A 16,358-nucleotide genomic window follows, 5' to 3' on the forward strand; every position below is an offset into this window, starting at 1 on the left:
ATGACAGGTGCATTTTTAGGGAAAGAAACCCATAATGTTTTCCTATTTAGTAGGTGACAGTATGTCCCAAGATAACACAAGCTTAAGGGGCTGGAACAAGCATGGTTATTAAAGGCTAGCAGTTTCTCAGCTCATACAAATTGAATTTTTTCTAAGGCTGGAGGACTGTGGAATCTAGTGCAGAGTACTGAAATAAATTAGCATATTAAGTGAATTTATACATTCAGGCTTTTGAGCGCTTTGAATTTAAGGAAGAGATTTTATTACTTCTTGAAAGAAAAAGGCAATTCTTAAATTCCGTGTTTGATCTCCCTGTAGGAAAGGGTCTATATGATAAATGATATCATTTTGATGATTATCCAAAGAAGTGGCTATTAAATTGATGGGAATCTTTCTCTCTCCCCCTTCTAATTTTTTTTTAGAATTACTGATTTAGGAAACATCAAGAGAAGATTGTATTTATCAACGGTCCATAAGGAACTGTCCTCAACCCCTCTTCACGCAAAAATCCCACTCTTTATGATCAAGCGCAGAATTGTAAGTGTCGTGTGATTGTTGCTTGAAATATTAAATTCGGTTCAGCAAATATTAATTATAGGTCTCTTTCTAAGGCACTTTGTTAAGCACTTTATGGTGATACAAAAATGGATAAAATTCATTCCATTTGTGTCTCTCCCTTCAAAGCACTTAAAATCTACTAGATGGTAGAATATAATCATTTGAACACCTGTAATATCACCAACAGAATACTGTCCGATTAGTGCTAGAAAAATGTTAAAAGACACTCAAAATACCCAGTGGCCACAACAGTGGGCTCGAACATACCAACAATTGTGAAGATAGCACAGAATAGGACAACTAACAGGTATCATCAAAACAGTGATAGGAACTTCAGTGGAGATAGGAAGTGCTGATGGTACTGTGAAGGAGGAAGAAAGCCGTCTGACTGCGGGATGAGGAAAGGCTTCATGAAGGGGATGGCGTTTAGCATGGATGTTGAGGGACTGTGGGACTCCAGCAGATAGAGAGGGGAAGCAGGGCATTTCGAGCAGAAGGAACAGCATGAGCGAAAGCATGGCAGCTGGAAAGGGGTACATCTTTGGGGAACAGACAATGATTAATCATTGTTATCAGATAAAAAGACAGCCTTAAGGAAGCGTCACTTTTACATAGGTTGGAAGATTTCATGCCTGTTGTGTAACCCCTGAGACCTACAGGAGCGTAGGGCATGAGTAGACACGCAATAGGTAACAGGCTGAAAAGTTCGAACCTGATTTGACTGACCAGTCTTTGTCTAACTTCAGTCATGTCAGTACTACTAACATGACTTTGGAAACCCTGGTGGCGTAGTGGTTAAGTGCTACGGCTGCTAACCAAAGGGTTGGCAGTTCAAATCTGCCAGGTGCTCCTTGGAAACTCTGTGGGGCAGTTCTACTCTGTCCTATAGGGTCGCTATGAGTCAGAGTCCACTCAACGGCACTGGGCTTGGTTTTGGTTTAACATGACTTTACCATGTTGCATACTACCTCTGCTGGTATGTACTCAGTACTTTCCTGTAAACTGACTCACTTCTTATTGCTTAAATATATTTATCTTGAAAGAAAATTGTGTATCACTCTTATAAATGAAAAACCAGTCTAATTTTCCCAAACTAAAATGTAACCATAAAAATAAACATACTGAAAATAGAACAGTATTTTTAAAGTCTAACTAGGTACTTTCTTCTTTAAGGCTCTGTCCTGAGGCCTACTCTTTATCAAGAAGGGGCTTATCAAGGGTTATATTCATATGCAAAACATCTTAGAGCCAAACTTTCTCCCTAGCATAGTTAGAAAAATTTAAAGAAAATTGATCAAGGGAATTTCTTATTCTGTGACCCAGAGCTGTTTAATGCCACTTCTAGGGACTATCTAAAATCATTCAACAAATGGTAGAGAAGTAGAAACGATTAAAGCTTTTGGACTAAGGAAGGAACACACACCCAGTCACTTTTGTGCTTTGAGAATATTAACCTGGTGGTGATACTTGGAATGGGGAGAAAGTGGAGCTGAAGAGGCCATTTGCAATAATCCAGATTAGGGTTAGAACTAGTGTGGTAGCAGTAGAGGAAGGGAGGTGAAGCAACATTAGAAGCTTACAGTCAAAAGGGCGAAGACATAAGTAGATACACCTTCATTATAAAGTGGTGTGTGCTGGGAGAGCAGGAACCACAGCGAACTATGGAACACAAGGGTGGTGGTCATGGAAGGTCCTCTGAAGAAGGGCTTGCCTGAGGTGGGTCTTAACAGATGAGTAGGTGTTACCAATTTAAGAAGTGATATGGGGGGAAGTATCTCTAAAACAGAAACAGCAGTGTTAAGGGTAGCCGCATGGGGTATGCAAGGAATTCCAGCAATCCAGTGATGCTAAAGATGAGACTAGAATGGTGGGGAAGTATGAGATTAGAGAGGTAAGCAGGGGCAAGCTGGTATTCTAGCCAATGAGCCTGGACTTTATCCCACAAGTGATAGAGAGCCATTGAAGGGCTTGCAGCAGGAGGTGACATGCTCAGATTTGTGTTTTACATAGAACATTACTGTGGAAAGTTGCTGAGAAGCATAAGACTGGAGACCAGCAGGAACAGTTATAAAGCCACTGCAATAGTCACATGAAATAAACTCCATGAGACCAGAGATGTTGTCTCATTTTCTCTGTTGTATCCCCAGTGCCTGTAACAGTACTAGGCTCCTTCTGGGTACTCAGTACAAATGTGTTAAGTAAATGGATGGATGGATGGATGGATGGGTGGGTGGGTGGGTGGGTGGGAGGGAGGGAGGGAGGGATGATGTGGATAAGAGTGACAAGGTCCTAAATTTGGAGAACAGAAATTAGAATACGAGGGGCAGAGCTAAAAAATACTTGTAAGTTTTTATTAGCAAGAGTTAAAGGCTAATTAGATATTAGAAATGAAGAGAAAATAAAAAATGGCTCTCAAGTTTCTAGTTTGGATCGCTGGTGCGTAACCAAGTTATAGAAAAAAAAAAATCAGGAAGAAAAGGAGATTTAGAAAGGGAAGGTGGAAATGTTGAGTAAGGGGTCTGTGAGACATTCCAGCTAAGATTTCTAGAGGTACGTATATGTTGGAGTCCTGGAGAGAGGTGTGGCCTAGATGCATATGCTTCCTGAGTGTAGAGGTAGCAGTTAAAGTCATAAGAATGGGTGAAACTGCCTGCAGAAACAGTGGAGAATAGCAAAAAAATAGAGGGTAGAGGAGGAAATGCAAGGGCAAACCCAACTAAAGGGGTGTCCAAGGAAAGGGATCCATGAAGAAGACCGGGTAGTAATGAGAGTGTGATGCAAAGAAAAGTGTAGTATCATCCAAGCCAGGGAGAATAGTCAACGTTGAAAAGTATGTGGAGAACATGGCAATGAGGAGACCATTAGCAACTTCAATGACTGTTGTTTTGGTGTGCGAGGAGGAGGCAAGGCAGTGGACTAAGAAGAGAGTGAGAGGTGGAGACGACCAGCGCATGCTGACCGTTTCTCTCAGTAGGCAGATCCACTGAGCTTGGTGTTTGCGTCAATAGAGGTGAAGAAGAATCAAAGATGTCAAGTCCGAGGAACTTGGAGATTGGCAGCCCAGTAACAAATAGGAGTTGGGTTGTGGAAGAAACTAATGGTTTCTCTTTGGAGTAGAATTTCTAAAAATCCAATTTCTAAATGTTCATAAATGCTCGAAATCAGATTCAAGTAATCAGTTATTGGAGTCAAATCATTTAGACATTAAGGGAAATGCCTTACTACTAAAACTGTATTCCTCCTCTTGTGTTTAGATGTGGATTTCCTTACTTATCCAAGATTGTTTGGAGCTCAGTGTTAGATGACTTCCAGGAGTTAATATGAGACCAACAAACAGTTCTGGGTGTGGTTAACAAATCAAATTTGTCATTACCTTGCTTTTGTGAGTTCAGTCGCCCTTGTCAGTTAACTAACTCAAGTCTCTAGATATTCTATTAAAATCTGAACTGATCATTGTATAGAATGGCCACAATCCACACGCAAACCCTTTGTCCAGTGGTATCCATGGCAATACAGTATTTGGATATAAAATACTATCTTTCTGTTACAAGTAAACCACACAAATATGTTACTGAGATAAAAAGTGAACTTGACCGAAAGGTCTTTTATATTTAATACATAGGCCTCTCAGACGAAGATGTGCTGCCAGTGCCAGGTGTCTGGTGACATCAGAAATGTCTTTAAAATAGTAAAAAAATCGCTGTAGTAGGTCCTGTGATGCAGTTTTTCCTAACCCTTTTCACCCTAACGTGTCTTCCTACTGCCAGTCAGATGGCTCAATAAAGAATACAAAAGAAAGGAGATGAAGGCAAGAAGCTTACATAAAGTTGTTTAAAAAAAAAAAGTTATGAAGAAATCAAATTGATGACTATCTTAGGGTGACTTCAGCTCATGATAAATTTTTAAAAGCAAAATAATCACAGCATATCTAGAATTTTTCTTGTGGATGTTACTGAATCTAGAAAGAGTTGTTCACTTACATTTGAGGCTGTCGTAATCAATAAGCAAACAAATGAGGTGTTTGTTCCCCTAATGTCCCCCTTAGGCCTGTGTGACATCCCAGGGAGATCATCAAGTCATAAACGATGTTTAATATGTTCTAATTATTTTATGTTTTACTAAATATATGGAGACTTGGTGGTGCAGTGGTTAAGAGCTCAGCTTTAACCAAAAGGCCAGCAGTTCAAATCCACCAGTTGTTCTTGGAAACCCTGTGGGGCAGTTCTACCCTGTTCTGTAGGGTTGCTGAGTTGAAATCAACTTGGCGTCAATGGGTTGGTTTTTGGTTTACTAAACATGTAGCATGTAAATAACATGTAGGGGTTAAGAGCATGGAGTGTGGATCCTAACACATACTAGATATTGACCCTGTACACGTCCCCATGTTCATTTTCCTTGTGTGTAAAGTGGAGATAGTGTGAGGTGTACTTACCATTAAAGTTGTTGTGGGGTTTTATGTGCATTAAACATAAGGCTTTTAGAACAGCGATTGTCACAGAAGAAGCCCTAAATAAGGGTTATGGCTCCTGTTTGCTCTTTAGACACTAATTCCAGGAAGCCCTCCATGGTTTCCACTCTGTGGGTTAGATATTTTGAGTATAGCTCCTCCTTGCCATTTGTGATTTTATAGCCCTCATAACATTTCTCTACCCTGCACTTGAATTATCTGTTTACTTGTCTGTCTCCCCCACCAGGCTGCAAGCGTATCTTTTCTCCCCAGTCTCCTTCAGTGCATGGCACATAATTAAGTAGTCGATAATATTTGCTGAACAAATTGACAAATCCTGATGTGCCTCCTAGCGTAGGAAGTAAACTAATGAATTTTATCATGGCCAAGTTAGATAAGCCTTCTAAATGTATTCAGTGATTCCAGAAATGTCTGTGAGTATTCGGACAGATACTAGAAGTTCAGTTCTACAACTTGCTGTCATTTTCCCTTAGATGCTATGGCAGCAGAGCGTCTTTCCTTCCCACTACTAGTATAGTCTTTTCCTCTTGAGCCCTTATTGAATTAAAACTGAATCATGTTTTAGGGGAAATTTCTACAGATAGCAGAAAGGTGGCAGACCCCCACCCAATCAAGGGCCCTCCATGCTGCTGCTGTGGGCTTGGCCCCATTCTCTGTTTTGGGTTTTTTTTTTTTTTTTTTTTTTGGCCAAAGCACTGTTCACTTTTTTCTGCCTTTTAGGAAGTGGAAGATATTTTGATGGTAAACTTGGAAACAGTATTTTAAACCACTTTGGCTAATATTTATAAATCAGGAGATTTCACATAAAATTCCTATTTCTGATCTCTCTTGAAAAAAATCAGAAGAGTTAGTATCATTGAAACTGTTTTCTTGCACAGCAAGCAGTCAGTTGGAGCTAGGTGGCAGCTACACCCTTTAATGGAGCTTCTGCTCTCCCGTGAGCTTGGGTCACCCTCACTCATAAGGTATACGAGACACTCAGGCCCTTCCTGCTTCGCTCATGTACCTGCCTGGACCCTCTAGGGTCATCCTCACACATAAGGTATATGAGACACTCAGACCCTTCCTGCTTCACTCATGTACCTGCCTGGACCCTCTTGATCATCTTCACTCACAACATATGTGAGACACTCAGACCCTTCCTGCTAAGCTCATGTATCTGCCTGGACCCTCTAGGGACATCTTCACACATAAGGTTTCTAAGACACTCAGACCCTTCCTGCTTCACTCATGTACCTGCCTGGACCCTCTAGGGTCATCCTCACTCATAAGGTGTGCAAGACACTCATACCCTTCCTGCTGCAGGCATGTACCTGCCTGGGCCCTCTAAGCATTCAGTGTGCAACCCCTAATTTAGAGGATAATTGCCAAATGGTCCATTTTGCCTTGGTTCTTTAGCTAAAGCCAGAGGCAGCAAATAAAGTTAATATTCTTATAGCCACACTAATATGAATATTTATATATAGGCCACTACTGCTCCTGTTACCATTAAATGTTTAACCGTTCAAATAAAAAATTTTATTTTTCATGTTATTCTTAATTATGAAGGATTCACTTTAACACTTAAAGTATAACAATTTATACTTTTAACTTAGGTTTTCAATGGCATGAACAGTTTAAAAAATTAATGACTGTCAGATTAAACAATGGAGGTACCCACTTAGTCAAGACTCAACTGAAATCAATCTTACTTCTTCCTTAATATAATTTCAATTAGCTGGTGATGGTGTCAGATGAACATCAATGTCTTGCCACCAAAGTATGTATTAAAGCACAGTAAATTTAATCCCTTTGAATAGGAAGTTCGCTTATGAGCTGTCGTCCAGAATAAATCATTCTTTGCAGATATAACAAAATAGTATGATAAATTACAATGCCGAAATCTTTAGGAACCTTTTCCTACTGAAATACCTAGCGTTTGTCATTTCGTTGGATAAAATTATCCTTTAGGAGTTGCACCTTCTTGAACCATAATTCTGATGGAATATTTTATAGCTTTTGATACAGACTGGATGTCTGGTATAATGTTTTTAAAACTTCCCTCAAAGATAATTTTTCCCATAGAGCCAATGATTTGGAAGTTTTTTTTATTTTTAACAGGATTTAATTTCTTGAGTGCCATTGAACAAAAAGGAGAGAATGGAGGAGGCAGATTTATTTAGATACAAGGTCATTTAGAGATACATACAAGATACAATTAGAGAATGCCCCTTAATGAAATCTTTCTAGCCTAGGGTCCACTACAGTTTTTAAGGTACTTATTTGAAGGTTCGTAACTGTTTTCATCTCATCTATGTGAATGTCATTTTAAAGTATCTGTTTTTCTCCCTCTTCTTGCCTCTAGTCTAATGTTGCAGAGATTTGGGAAAGAGAGCAGTCCCAGGCCTTCTTACTCTTGCCCCAAATTTACAGAAAGTAGGGACAACTAGTTCAAAAGACGTTTGTCCTGGCAAACAAATGATTACTCAGCTTTAGAATCACCCCGTTATCAAATTACGTGCACACGCAGAATACTGTTAAGGTTAAAATGTGGGCTTTGGAGCTAGATTATAGGGGTTTCAATTCTGGTTCTATCACTTCCCGGATAGGGCCCTTGGGAAATCAGTTAATCTCTCTGGGCTTCAGTTTCTGTATCAGTTAGGTGTTGACAATAATAGAACCTGCTTCACAGGGCAATTGTTAGGCTTAAATGAGTTCTTAGAACAGTGCCAAGCTAATAGTAAGTGCCCAGTTAATGTTAGTTGATATTTTACAGTTTGTTTTCTCTAGACATGAATCCATGTTTAATGAGTTGTGAATATGTCATAATAAACTTCTGAACGTACAGTTTATTTCAGATATTTGTTGAGCCCCTGCAGTGGGCCATGGTCTGTCCCAAATTATATGAATCCAAAGGTGAATACCAGATGGTCTCTCTCCTCTGGGAGATTATAATATGGCAGGGAAGGCAAACATATAAATAAGTGGTAAACAAGTCTTACATCTGTCAATTCGTCGTATTGTTGGGGCTTGCATCTTGCTGTAATGCTAGAAGCTATGCCACCGGTATTCGAATACCAACAGAGTCATCCATGCTGGACAGCTTTCAGCTGAGCTTCCAAACTAAGACTAGGAAGGAGGACCTGGCTGTCTACTTCTGAAAAAAATTAGCCAGTGAAAGCCTTATGAATAGCATTGGAACATTGTCTGATATAGTGCCAGAAGCTGAGCCTCTCAGGTTGGAAGGCACTGAAAATACGACTGGCAAAGTGCTGCCTCATCAAAGTAAAATTGATCTTAAAGACATGAATAGAGTCAAGCTTTCAGAACCCTTATTTGTTGATGTGACACAACTCAAGATGAGAAGAAACAGCTGCAAACATCCATTAATAATTGGAATGTGGAATATACAAAGTATAAATCTAGGAAAATTAAAAATTATCAGAAAGGAAATGGACCACATAAGCATCAATATCCTAGGCATTAGTGAGTCGAAGTGGACTGGTATTGGCCATTTTGAATTGGACAATCATATGGTCTACAATGCCAGGAATGAGAAATTGAAGAGGAATGGCGTTGTGTTCATCACAAGGAACATTTCAACATTTATCCTGAAGTACAGCATTGTCAGCGATAGGATAATATCCATATGCCTACAAGGAAGACCAGTTAATATGACTATTTATTCAAATTTACACATCAACCACTAAGACCAAAGATGAAGAAAGTGAAGATTTTTACCAACTTCTTCAGTCTGAAATTGATCAAACATGCACTCAAGATGCATTGATAATTACTGGTGATTGCAGTGTGAAGGTTGGAAACAAAGAAGGATCAGTAGTTAGAAAATATAGCCTTGGTGATAGAAATGATCCCTGAGATCACATGATAAAATTTTGCAAGACCAACAACTTCTTCTTGCAAATACTTTTTTTCGACAACATAAACGGTGTCTATACCTCTCCAGATGGAATACACAGGAACCAATCGACTACATTTATGGAAAGAGATGATAATGCAGAAGCTTAATATCACCTGTTAGTACAAGGCCAGGGGCTGACTGTGGAACAACTTGAACAAGTTCAAGTTGAAGCTGAAGAAAACTAAATTCCACAAGATCCAAAATACAACCTTGAATATATCCCACCTGAATTTAGAGGCCATCTCAAGAATAGACTTGATGCTTTGAACACTAATGACCAAAAACCAGACAAATTGTGGAAGGACATCATACATGGAGAAAGCAAGAGGTCATTAAAAAGAACAAAATGGATGTCAGAAGGGACTCTGAAACTTGGTTTTGAATATCTAGTAGCTAAAGCAAAAGGAAGAAATGATGAAGTAAAAGAGCTGAACAGAAAATTTCAAAGGATGACTCGAGAAGACAAAGTAAAGTATTATAATAACATGAGCAAAGAAGCAAGGATGGTGAGACTGCATCTCACATACTCTGGACATGTTATCAGGAGGGATCAGTCCCTGGAGAAGGACATCATACTTGGTAAAGTAGAGGGTCAGTGAAAGAGAGAAAGACGCTCAGGAAGATGGATTGACACAGTGTCTGCAGCAATGGGTCCAAGCATAGCAACAATTGCGAGGATGGCACAGGACTGGGCAGTGTTTTGTTCTATTGTGCGTGCATATGGTTGCTATGAGTCTGAACTGACTCGAGGGCACCTAATAGCAACAGTCTTAAAAACCAAAGGTTGCTGAAGAAAAAGATCAGACTAGTTCTGGCACAGTTGGGGAAGGTTATAGTGGAGATATTTTTGTTAAATTGTGAATATTCAGTGGATTTTACTATAAGATTAGAGGACGGTATTATAGGGGTTAACACAAAAGCATAAAAGGTCATGTCACATTTGATCTCTTAACTGCATATGTGGTGAGGATATACAGAATGATAAGGCTGGAAAGGAAGGCTAAGTGAAACCATGAAGAGCCTTGAAAGCCGTTAGTCCACTAAAGCCTTTTAATCCATTAGGGATCTTTTTTTTAATTTACATGTGAGCAAATTTCATGATATGGTATGTATTTTAGAAAAATAAGTATGATATGTATGAAAGTCCAGGTGATACATATGAGCCTGAACTGGGATAGTAGCAGGGAAGTAGAAGCAGGAAACCAATTTAAGAGATACTTCAGGAGTAAAATGAATGGAGAAAATGCACTGAGTTAAATCTAGGGCTGGGAATTGGCAAAGTAGATGTGCTACCATCAGGGAAAATGTCAGGTAGGAGATTAAATTTATATGAATGCTCAGATTTCTGTTTATGACCATGACAGAGAATCTGGCACCAGATTGTCCTTCCTACTGTAAACAAATGTAAAGCTGGAAAAAATGTTTGAAATAATAGTTTCACCCATTGGACAATAGGAAACATTTGTAAGAGGGAAACAAAAGAAATGAGCCCCATAGTCCTGAGCTTTCTGAAGGGCCATTCAGGTGCAGGTGTGGTAGCCCAAATAGAGCATGGTAGTCTTACCAAATTGAGACAGAGGCTGAAATTGAGGAATACTGAGATGCCTAGAATTTGTAAGTCAGAGTATTTGACAGAAGGAGCTCCAGAAGTTTATATCAGGGTCCTCTTGAATCTCTGGCCAAATACTAAGCTGTGTATGTATACAGTAGGACTCCATGAGGCAGTCTGAACAATGACAAGGCTCACACAGGGATGGAAGGTATTCAGGCTCTGGCCACAGCAGGTAGATGTCATTGAAGATGTTTAGGAGAAACTCTAGAAAGGCAGTATAACTTAGAAATAGGGCTCATTTGCCCTGGGAAAAAGGCCACGTTTAGCCCTGGAAAAGAAGCATAAGAACATGTATCAAAAAGATCAAGGTGGCCTACAAGGAAACAGAGTTCCTCCTGGAACAACATTTAAAAGTGTTTTAAGGAAAATAACAAAATCAGAAGCTCAGCACCATAGTAGCCGCGGTATCTGGCGTCTAATAAACAGTTACTAGATGTGCAGAGTGGGACAACATGACCCATAACCGGGGTAGGAACTGGGACTACATGACCCATAACCAGGGAGTAGGGACTGGGACAACATGACCCATAACCAGGGGGTAGGGACTGAGACAACATGACCCATAACCAGGGGGTAGGGACTGGGACAACATGACCCATAACCGGGGTAGGGACTGGGACAGCATGACCCATAACCAGGGGATAGGGACTGGGACAACATGACCCATAACCGGGGGTAGGGACTGGGACAGCATGACCCATAACTAGGGTGTAGGGACTGGAACAACATGACCCATAACCAGGGGCTACGAACTGGGACAACATGACCCATAACCAGGGGGTAGGGACTGAGACAACATGACCCATAACCAGGGGGTAGGGACTGGGACAACATGACCCATAACCGGGGGTAGGGACTGGGACAGCATGACCCATAACCAGGGGGTAGGGACTGGAACAACATGACCCATAACCAGGGGATAGGGACTGGGACAACATGACCCATAACCGGGGGTAGGGACTGGGACAACATGACCCATAACCAGGGGGTAGGGACTGGGACAACATGACCCATAACCAGGGGTAGGGACTGGGACAACAAGACCCATAACCAGGGGGTAGGAACTGGGACAACATGACCCATAACCAGGGGGTAGGGACTGGGACAACATGACCCATAGCCAGGGGGTAGGAACTGGGACAACATGACCCATAACCAGGGGGTAGGGACTGGGACAACATGACCCATAACCAGGGGGTAGGAACTGGGACAACATGACCCATAACCAGGGGGTAGGGACTGGGACAACATGACCCATAACCAGGGGGTAGGAACTGGGACAACATGACCCATAACCAGGGGGTAGGGACTGGGACAACATGACCCATAACCAGGGGGTAGGAACTGGGACAACATGACCCATAACCGGGGGTAGGGACTGGGACAACATGACCCATAACCAGGGGGTAGGAACTGGGACAACATGACCCATAACCGGGGGTAGGGACTGGGACAACAAGACCCATAACCAGGGGGTAGGAACAGACGTAGATGTGACAAAGATGATGAAAGGAGCACGCAGGGACTTTAAGACAGCTGCTATAAGCATGTTCAGGGATTGAAAGGACGATGTGAACTTAATGAGGAGACAAATGGGGAACCTCAATAGAGAAATGTAAACTATGAAAATAATCAAACGGGCATTCTAGACCTGAAAAAACATGGTATCTGCACTAAATTTACTGAGTGGGTTTAATGCTAGATTAGACAGTGGGCAATACCAGTGAAATTGAAGCCAGGAATATAGAAACTCTCCAAAATGGAGCACAAAGAAGGAAAAAACCTGGGGGAGAGAGGGGGTATAGGCAAAATCTGAGTGACCTGTGAAACAATATCAACCAGCCTCATACACGTTCAATTGGAGTATCAGAAGTTCAGCAGAGAGAGATTGATCACACCATATTTAGAGAAGTGATGGCTGACATTTTTTTTAAACGTAAATGATATACCCACAGATCCCAGTAATCTTAAACTGTGAGCTGAATGAACACACACGTACGTACACAAGCACATACCACAAAAGCCACGCCGTGGTATATCGTAATCAGAGTGCCTAAAATCAATGATAAAGTGAAAGTACTAAAAGCAGCCAAAGAAAAAAGATTCGTTATATGCAAGGGAACAATGATGAGACACCACCAACTTAAAATGAAAACAATATAAGTAAGAAGACAGTGGAATGGCATCTTTAGAGCTCTGGAAGGAAACAAAAAAAAGAAACCTGTCCACCTAGAATTCCAACTCATGGTGACCTCGTAGGTCAGAGCAGAGCTGCCTCATAGGGTTTCCAAGGCTGCAGCCTTTACAAAAGCAGATTGCCACATCTTTCTCCTGCAGAGCTGCTGGTGAGTTCGAACCACTGACCTTTCAGTGAGCAACCAAGCGCTTAGCCACTGTACCACCAGGGCTCCTTCTATTATAAGTGCTTATATGTATTTAAATATTACAACTGTAAGAGGGGGTTTATTATTACTATCATCATCACCATTTTACAGATGAGAAAAGAGAGGTTAAGTCACTTGAAAGGTTATATAAGTAGTAAGTGGTAGAGCTGTGATCCAAACATAGACAGCCTGGCCCCAGAGCCCAAGCTCTTGTCCCCCTGGGAGAAATACGTCTAAAAGGAGTTTCAACAATTCATCCAGCCTCGATTTCTCCAGAAAGTCTACATTCCATGAGAATTTGAAATCCTGTTCTGAATTTTCCCCTTTTTGATAGAATCTTTGATCAAAATGTTCAGAAATGGTAGCGGGCACCAAACGATTCTTCTAGTCTCATGGTAAAGGGACGCCTGTTCATGGAGGTAGTTAGCCATACATTCCATTTCCTGCTGCTATTCCAGATTCTCCTTCCTCTGTTGCTCCAGGCAAATGGAGACCAATTGTTGTACCTTGAGTGGCTGCTTGCAAGCTTTTAAGACTCCAGGCACTATGCAACGATCTAGGAGGTGGAACAGAAGCACCGAACATGTTATTAGGCCGGTTAACTGGGATGCCCCATGAAACTATAAAAACCATGAGGTGTTTGCTTGTACATAAGCAGCCTCAGCAGCTGGATGAACTATCTCCTGAACCTATTGCCCTGAAATATCTTTAAACCTTAAGCCAAAAAATCCTCTGAAGTTCACTCAAAACCAAATAGTTAACTGGTAAAGAATATCTGAGCATTATGCTCTTTTAAGATCTGTCTATATGGGATCAAATTGACAAGAACAACTCAGAAGATTAGATAGGAAACTTGGGGGTTGTGGGGGAAGTGAATCTATGCTAATAGGAGAGGAACAGTTCAGAAAAGGAGGGTGAGAATGGTTGCACAACTCGAAAAATGAAATCAGTGTCACTGAATTGTACATGTAAAAATTGCTGAATTGGTGTATGTTCTGTGTATATCCTCCTCAACAACAAAAATAAAACAAGTTATTTAAAAAAATCAATAGGGCTTATCTGGAGTGAGTTTCTAGATAAAGAATAAAATTGTGATTAGATAGTGGAAAATAATTTCCAGTTCAAAATTCTTGAAGTATTTCAGAGTTACAAGTGAAGTCTCAGGATGTGGCCAGTTAAGGTACGGTATTATGACTTTTAGAAAAATATAGAGGATCTATGTTCTTTTCAGTAGTACAGGATTTCAGAGGACTCAGTGAGAGGGTCACTTGGAGCCTAGGAGGAGAAAGATGGGGCTGCTGTTTTAGGAAGAGACAGCTGGCTGGCGTGTATAGGAGCGGAACGGTAGACATGTATTGCTGAACAGGTAGTAACTGCTTCTACAAGGAACCTGCCCTTGCTTGGTTCAGTCAAGAGTCAGGTGGAACTGAGCTGACTCTGGCAGCTCTGGCAACCTTTCCTTTCCCTCCCCTTTCTCAGACTTGTCATGATTTGCTTTTCCTGGGGATTATTTTTTAATATATATACAGTAGTGATAAGTCATTGTTTTTCATGACCATATGATTACAAAATTACAATTTTAGTCTTTGCTTACACTACTTAATAAACACAATATGATGATGATAGAGGTGAATAAGATCCTTATAAGCTGATTTTCTATTGGGAAATTAAAACTGATGTGTGAAAATGGTTTTTAAAAGGCTGGAGAATAAACCTGGCTCTTTGTATGCCATCATGGAAGCACAAAAATAGAATGAGGTTCTAAGATTCTGGGATGAGACATACTTTAGGATTGCCAAGTTTTGAAGCTGTGATTTCTTGTTTGTCATTTCCTTTTAGAAAGGCAATGCTGGCTAGACCTGTGTACTGTTAGTGACTCAGGCTCTTTATATACTGGCAAAATGAAGCCAATTTTCTTCAGATCTTATTTGCAGTAATGATAAAGAATAGGGCATGGGAAATCCAAAAAAGTGCTGGGACAACTAAGAGTTTGTTATTACATGCATTTGAATATATGTGTGTTCACAGAATATACAGTTATTTCAACGGGATTATAAAGCTATATTGCCAAGACATAAGTCAGTAAAAACTGGAAATTCATGCTTTGACTCTTTCTGTCACTCTTCATTGGTCAGCTCTGTCATGCAAAATTCCATGCTAAAAATGGCATGAGCTCTCTTACTAGTCCAACAGTGAACTAAACAGAACTGTCTTTTCTCTCTCAGATTGCTGTCTTTCTGACTCACACTTCTTAAGGACCCTAACGATGAGTGTTGATCCTTTTCCCTACTGGACTGGAGTTGCACGTAGAAAGAAAGTGGTTAGAGAGCAAGAAAAATGTCAAAAAAGGGATTTTAAGAGTAGATATTACCAAGAATAATGAAAATAATATTTTATAAAGATCAACCATAATTCACATAATCCACCTACTTACAGTAGAGAGTTCATACTCTGTTCCAGAATTTTTAGAAAATATATTGCAGCATTTATATGAATAAAGAGTTATTTGTTGAAGCTCATGAAAATTGGAAGCTTTGTAAATATCAGCTAAACCAAAAAATAATTTCTATTTCCTCCCACCAAGAGGGATTTATGAAAGTTATCCCCATCTTTTTCAAGGACCACCCCCATCTGTACTCCCAGGGAGATGGATTCCTGACATAAGTCATAAGTTCCCAGACATTTATTGGGTTAGATAAAATGGAAGGTTGAATGTGTTTGTATGTATAGGCATGTATGTATACACATATGTTTATATATTTGTTCACACACAGGTGCATAGCACTGTTTGTTGAGTACTCTTCATGAAGCATGAGTCCAGACAGAGGGGATAGAAGCAGCATGGCCAGCGATAGATAAGAAGTGTGTGGGGGGTTAAGGACCTGGTTTCCTGGGACTCAGAGTTTTTGGAAGGAGGTGGACACCAGTTCTCACTCAGAGCTGACCAGGTCTCCAGGTGCAGGTTGGCTAAAGAGTTCATCTAAGCAGGGAATAAAGGGGTGGGGCCCTGAAAAGGAATGCCACACGTTTGCACACCTCCCATCTTTCAAAAACCAAAATCAAGTGTCACTCCCATTCCGAGATGTGGGAAGACTTAAGAGTCAAAGGAAATAATGTAAAAAAAGTTGTATAAAGAAGGAACTGTAGGCATAGAGAGTAGAGACAATAGAGAGTCACTTGGCTCAGTTGTGTACAATATTTGCCTACTCATAATTAAGTAAAACACGGAATATGGATTTTAGGGGAAAAGAGAGAATAAGGGAAAAGTATCTGGGGAAGATGGAATGGGGGAAGTAGAGTGTGTAAGTGAGTGAAAAGTCTCATTTACCATAATAGGAAGTCAGTAGATAATGTCTAACCTTAATGAGTCAGGTGATAGCATTTAAAATACAGAGGGAAGAGACATTTAAGCGTTGATGGTATAACTAGATGAGG

General features: G+C 40.5%; 1 protein-coding gene across 9 annotated transcripts in view; it reads left to right on the forward strand.

Annotated features, from left to right (window-relative positions):
* Window positions 1-16,358, forward strand: part of CFAP20DC (CFAP20 domain containing) — a 269,680-nt gene that overhangs the window by 99,530 nt on the left and 153,792 nt on the right. For all 9 annotated transcript variants that reach the window (XM_023547565.2, XM_023547569.2, XM_023547566.2 and 6 more), the window contains one exon: window positions 423-537. In XM_023547565.2, coding sequence (XP_023403333.1) covers window positions 423-537 — 115 coding nt within the window. The remainder of the gene's footprint in view (window positions 1-422; window positions 538-16,358) is intronic.

Source organism: Loxodonta africana, chromosome 22 (genome assembly GCF_030014295.1).
Source record: "Loxodonta africana isolate mLoxAfr1 chromosome 22, mLoxAfr1.hap2, whole genome shotgun sequence".
NCBI classification, from domain to species: Eukaryota; Metazoa; Chordata; class Mammalia; order Proboscidea; family Elephantidae; genus Loxodonta; species Loxodonta africana.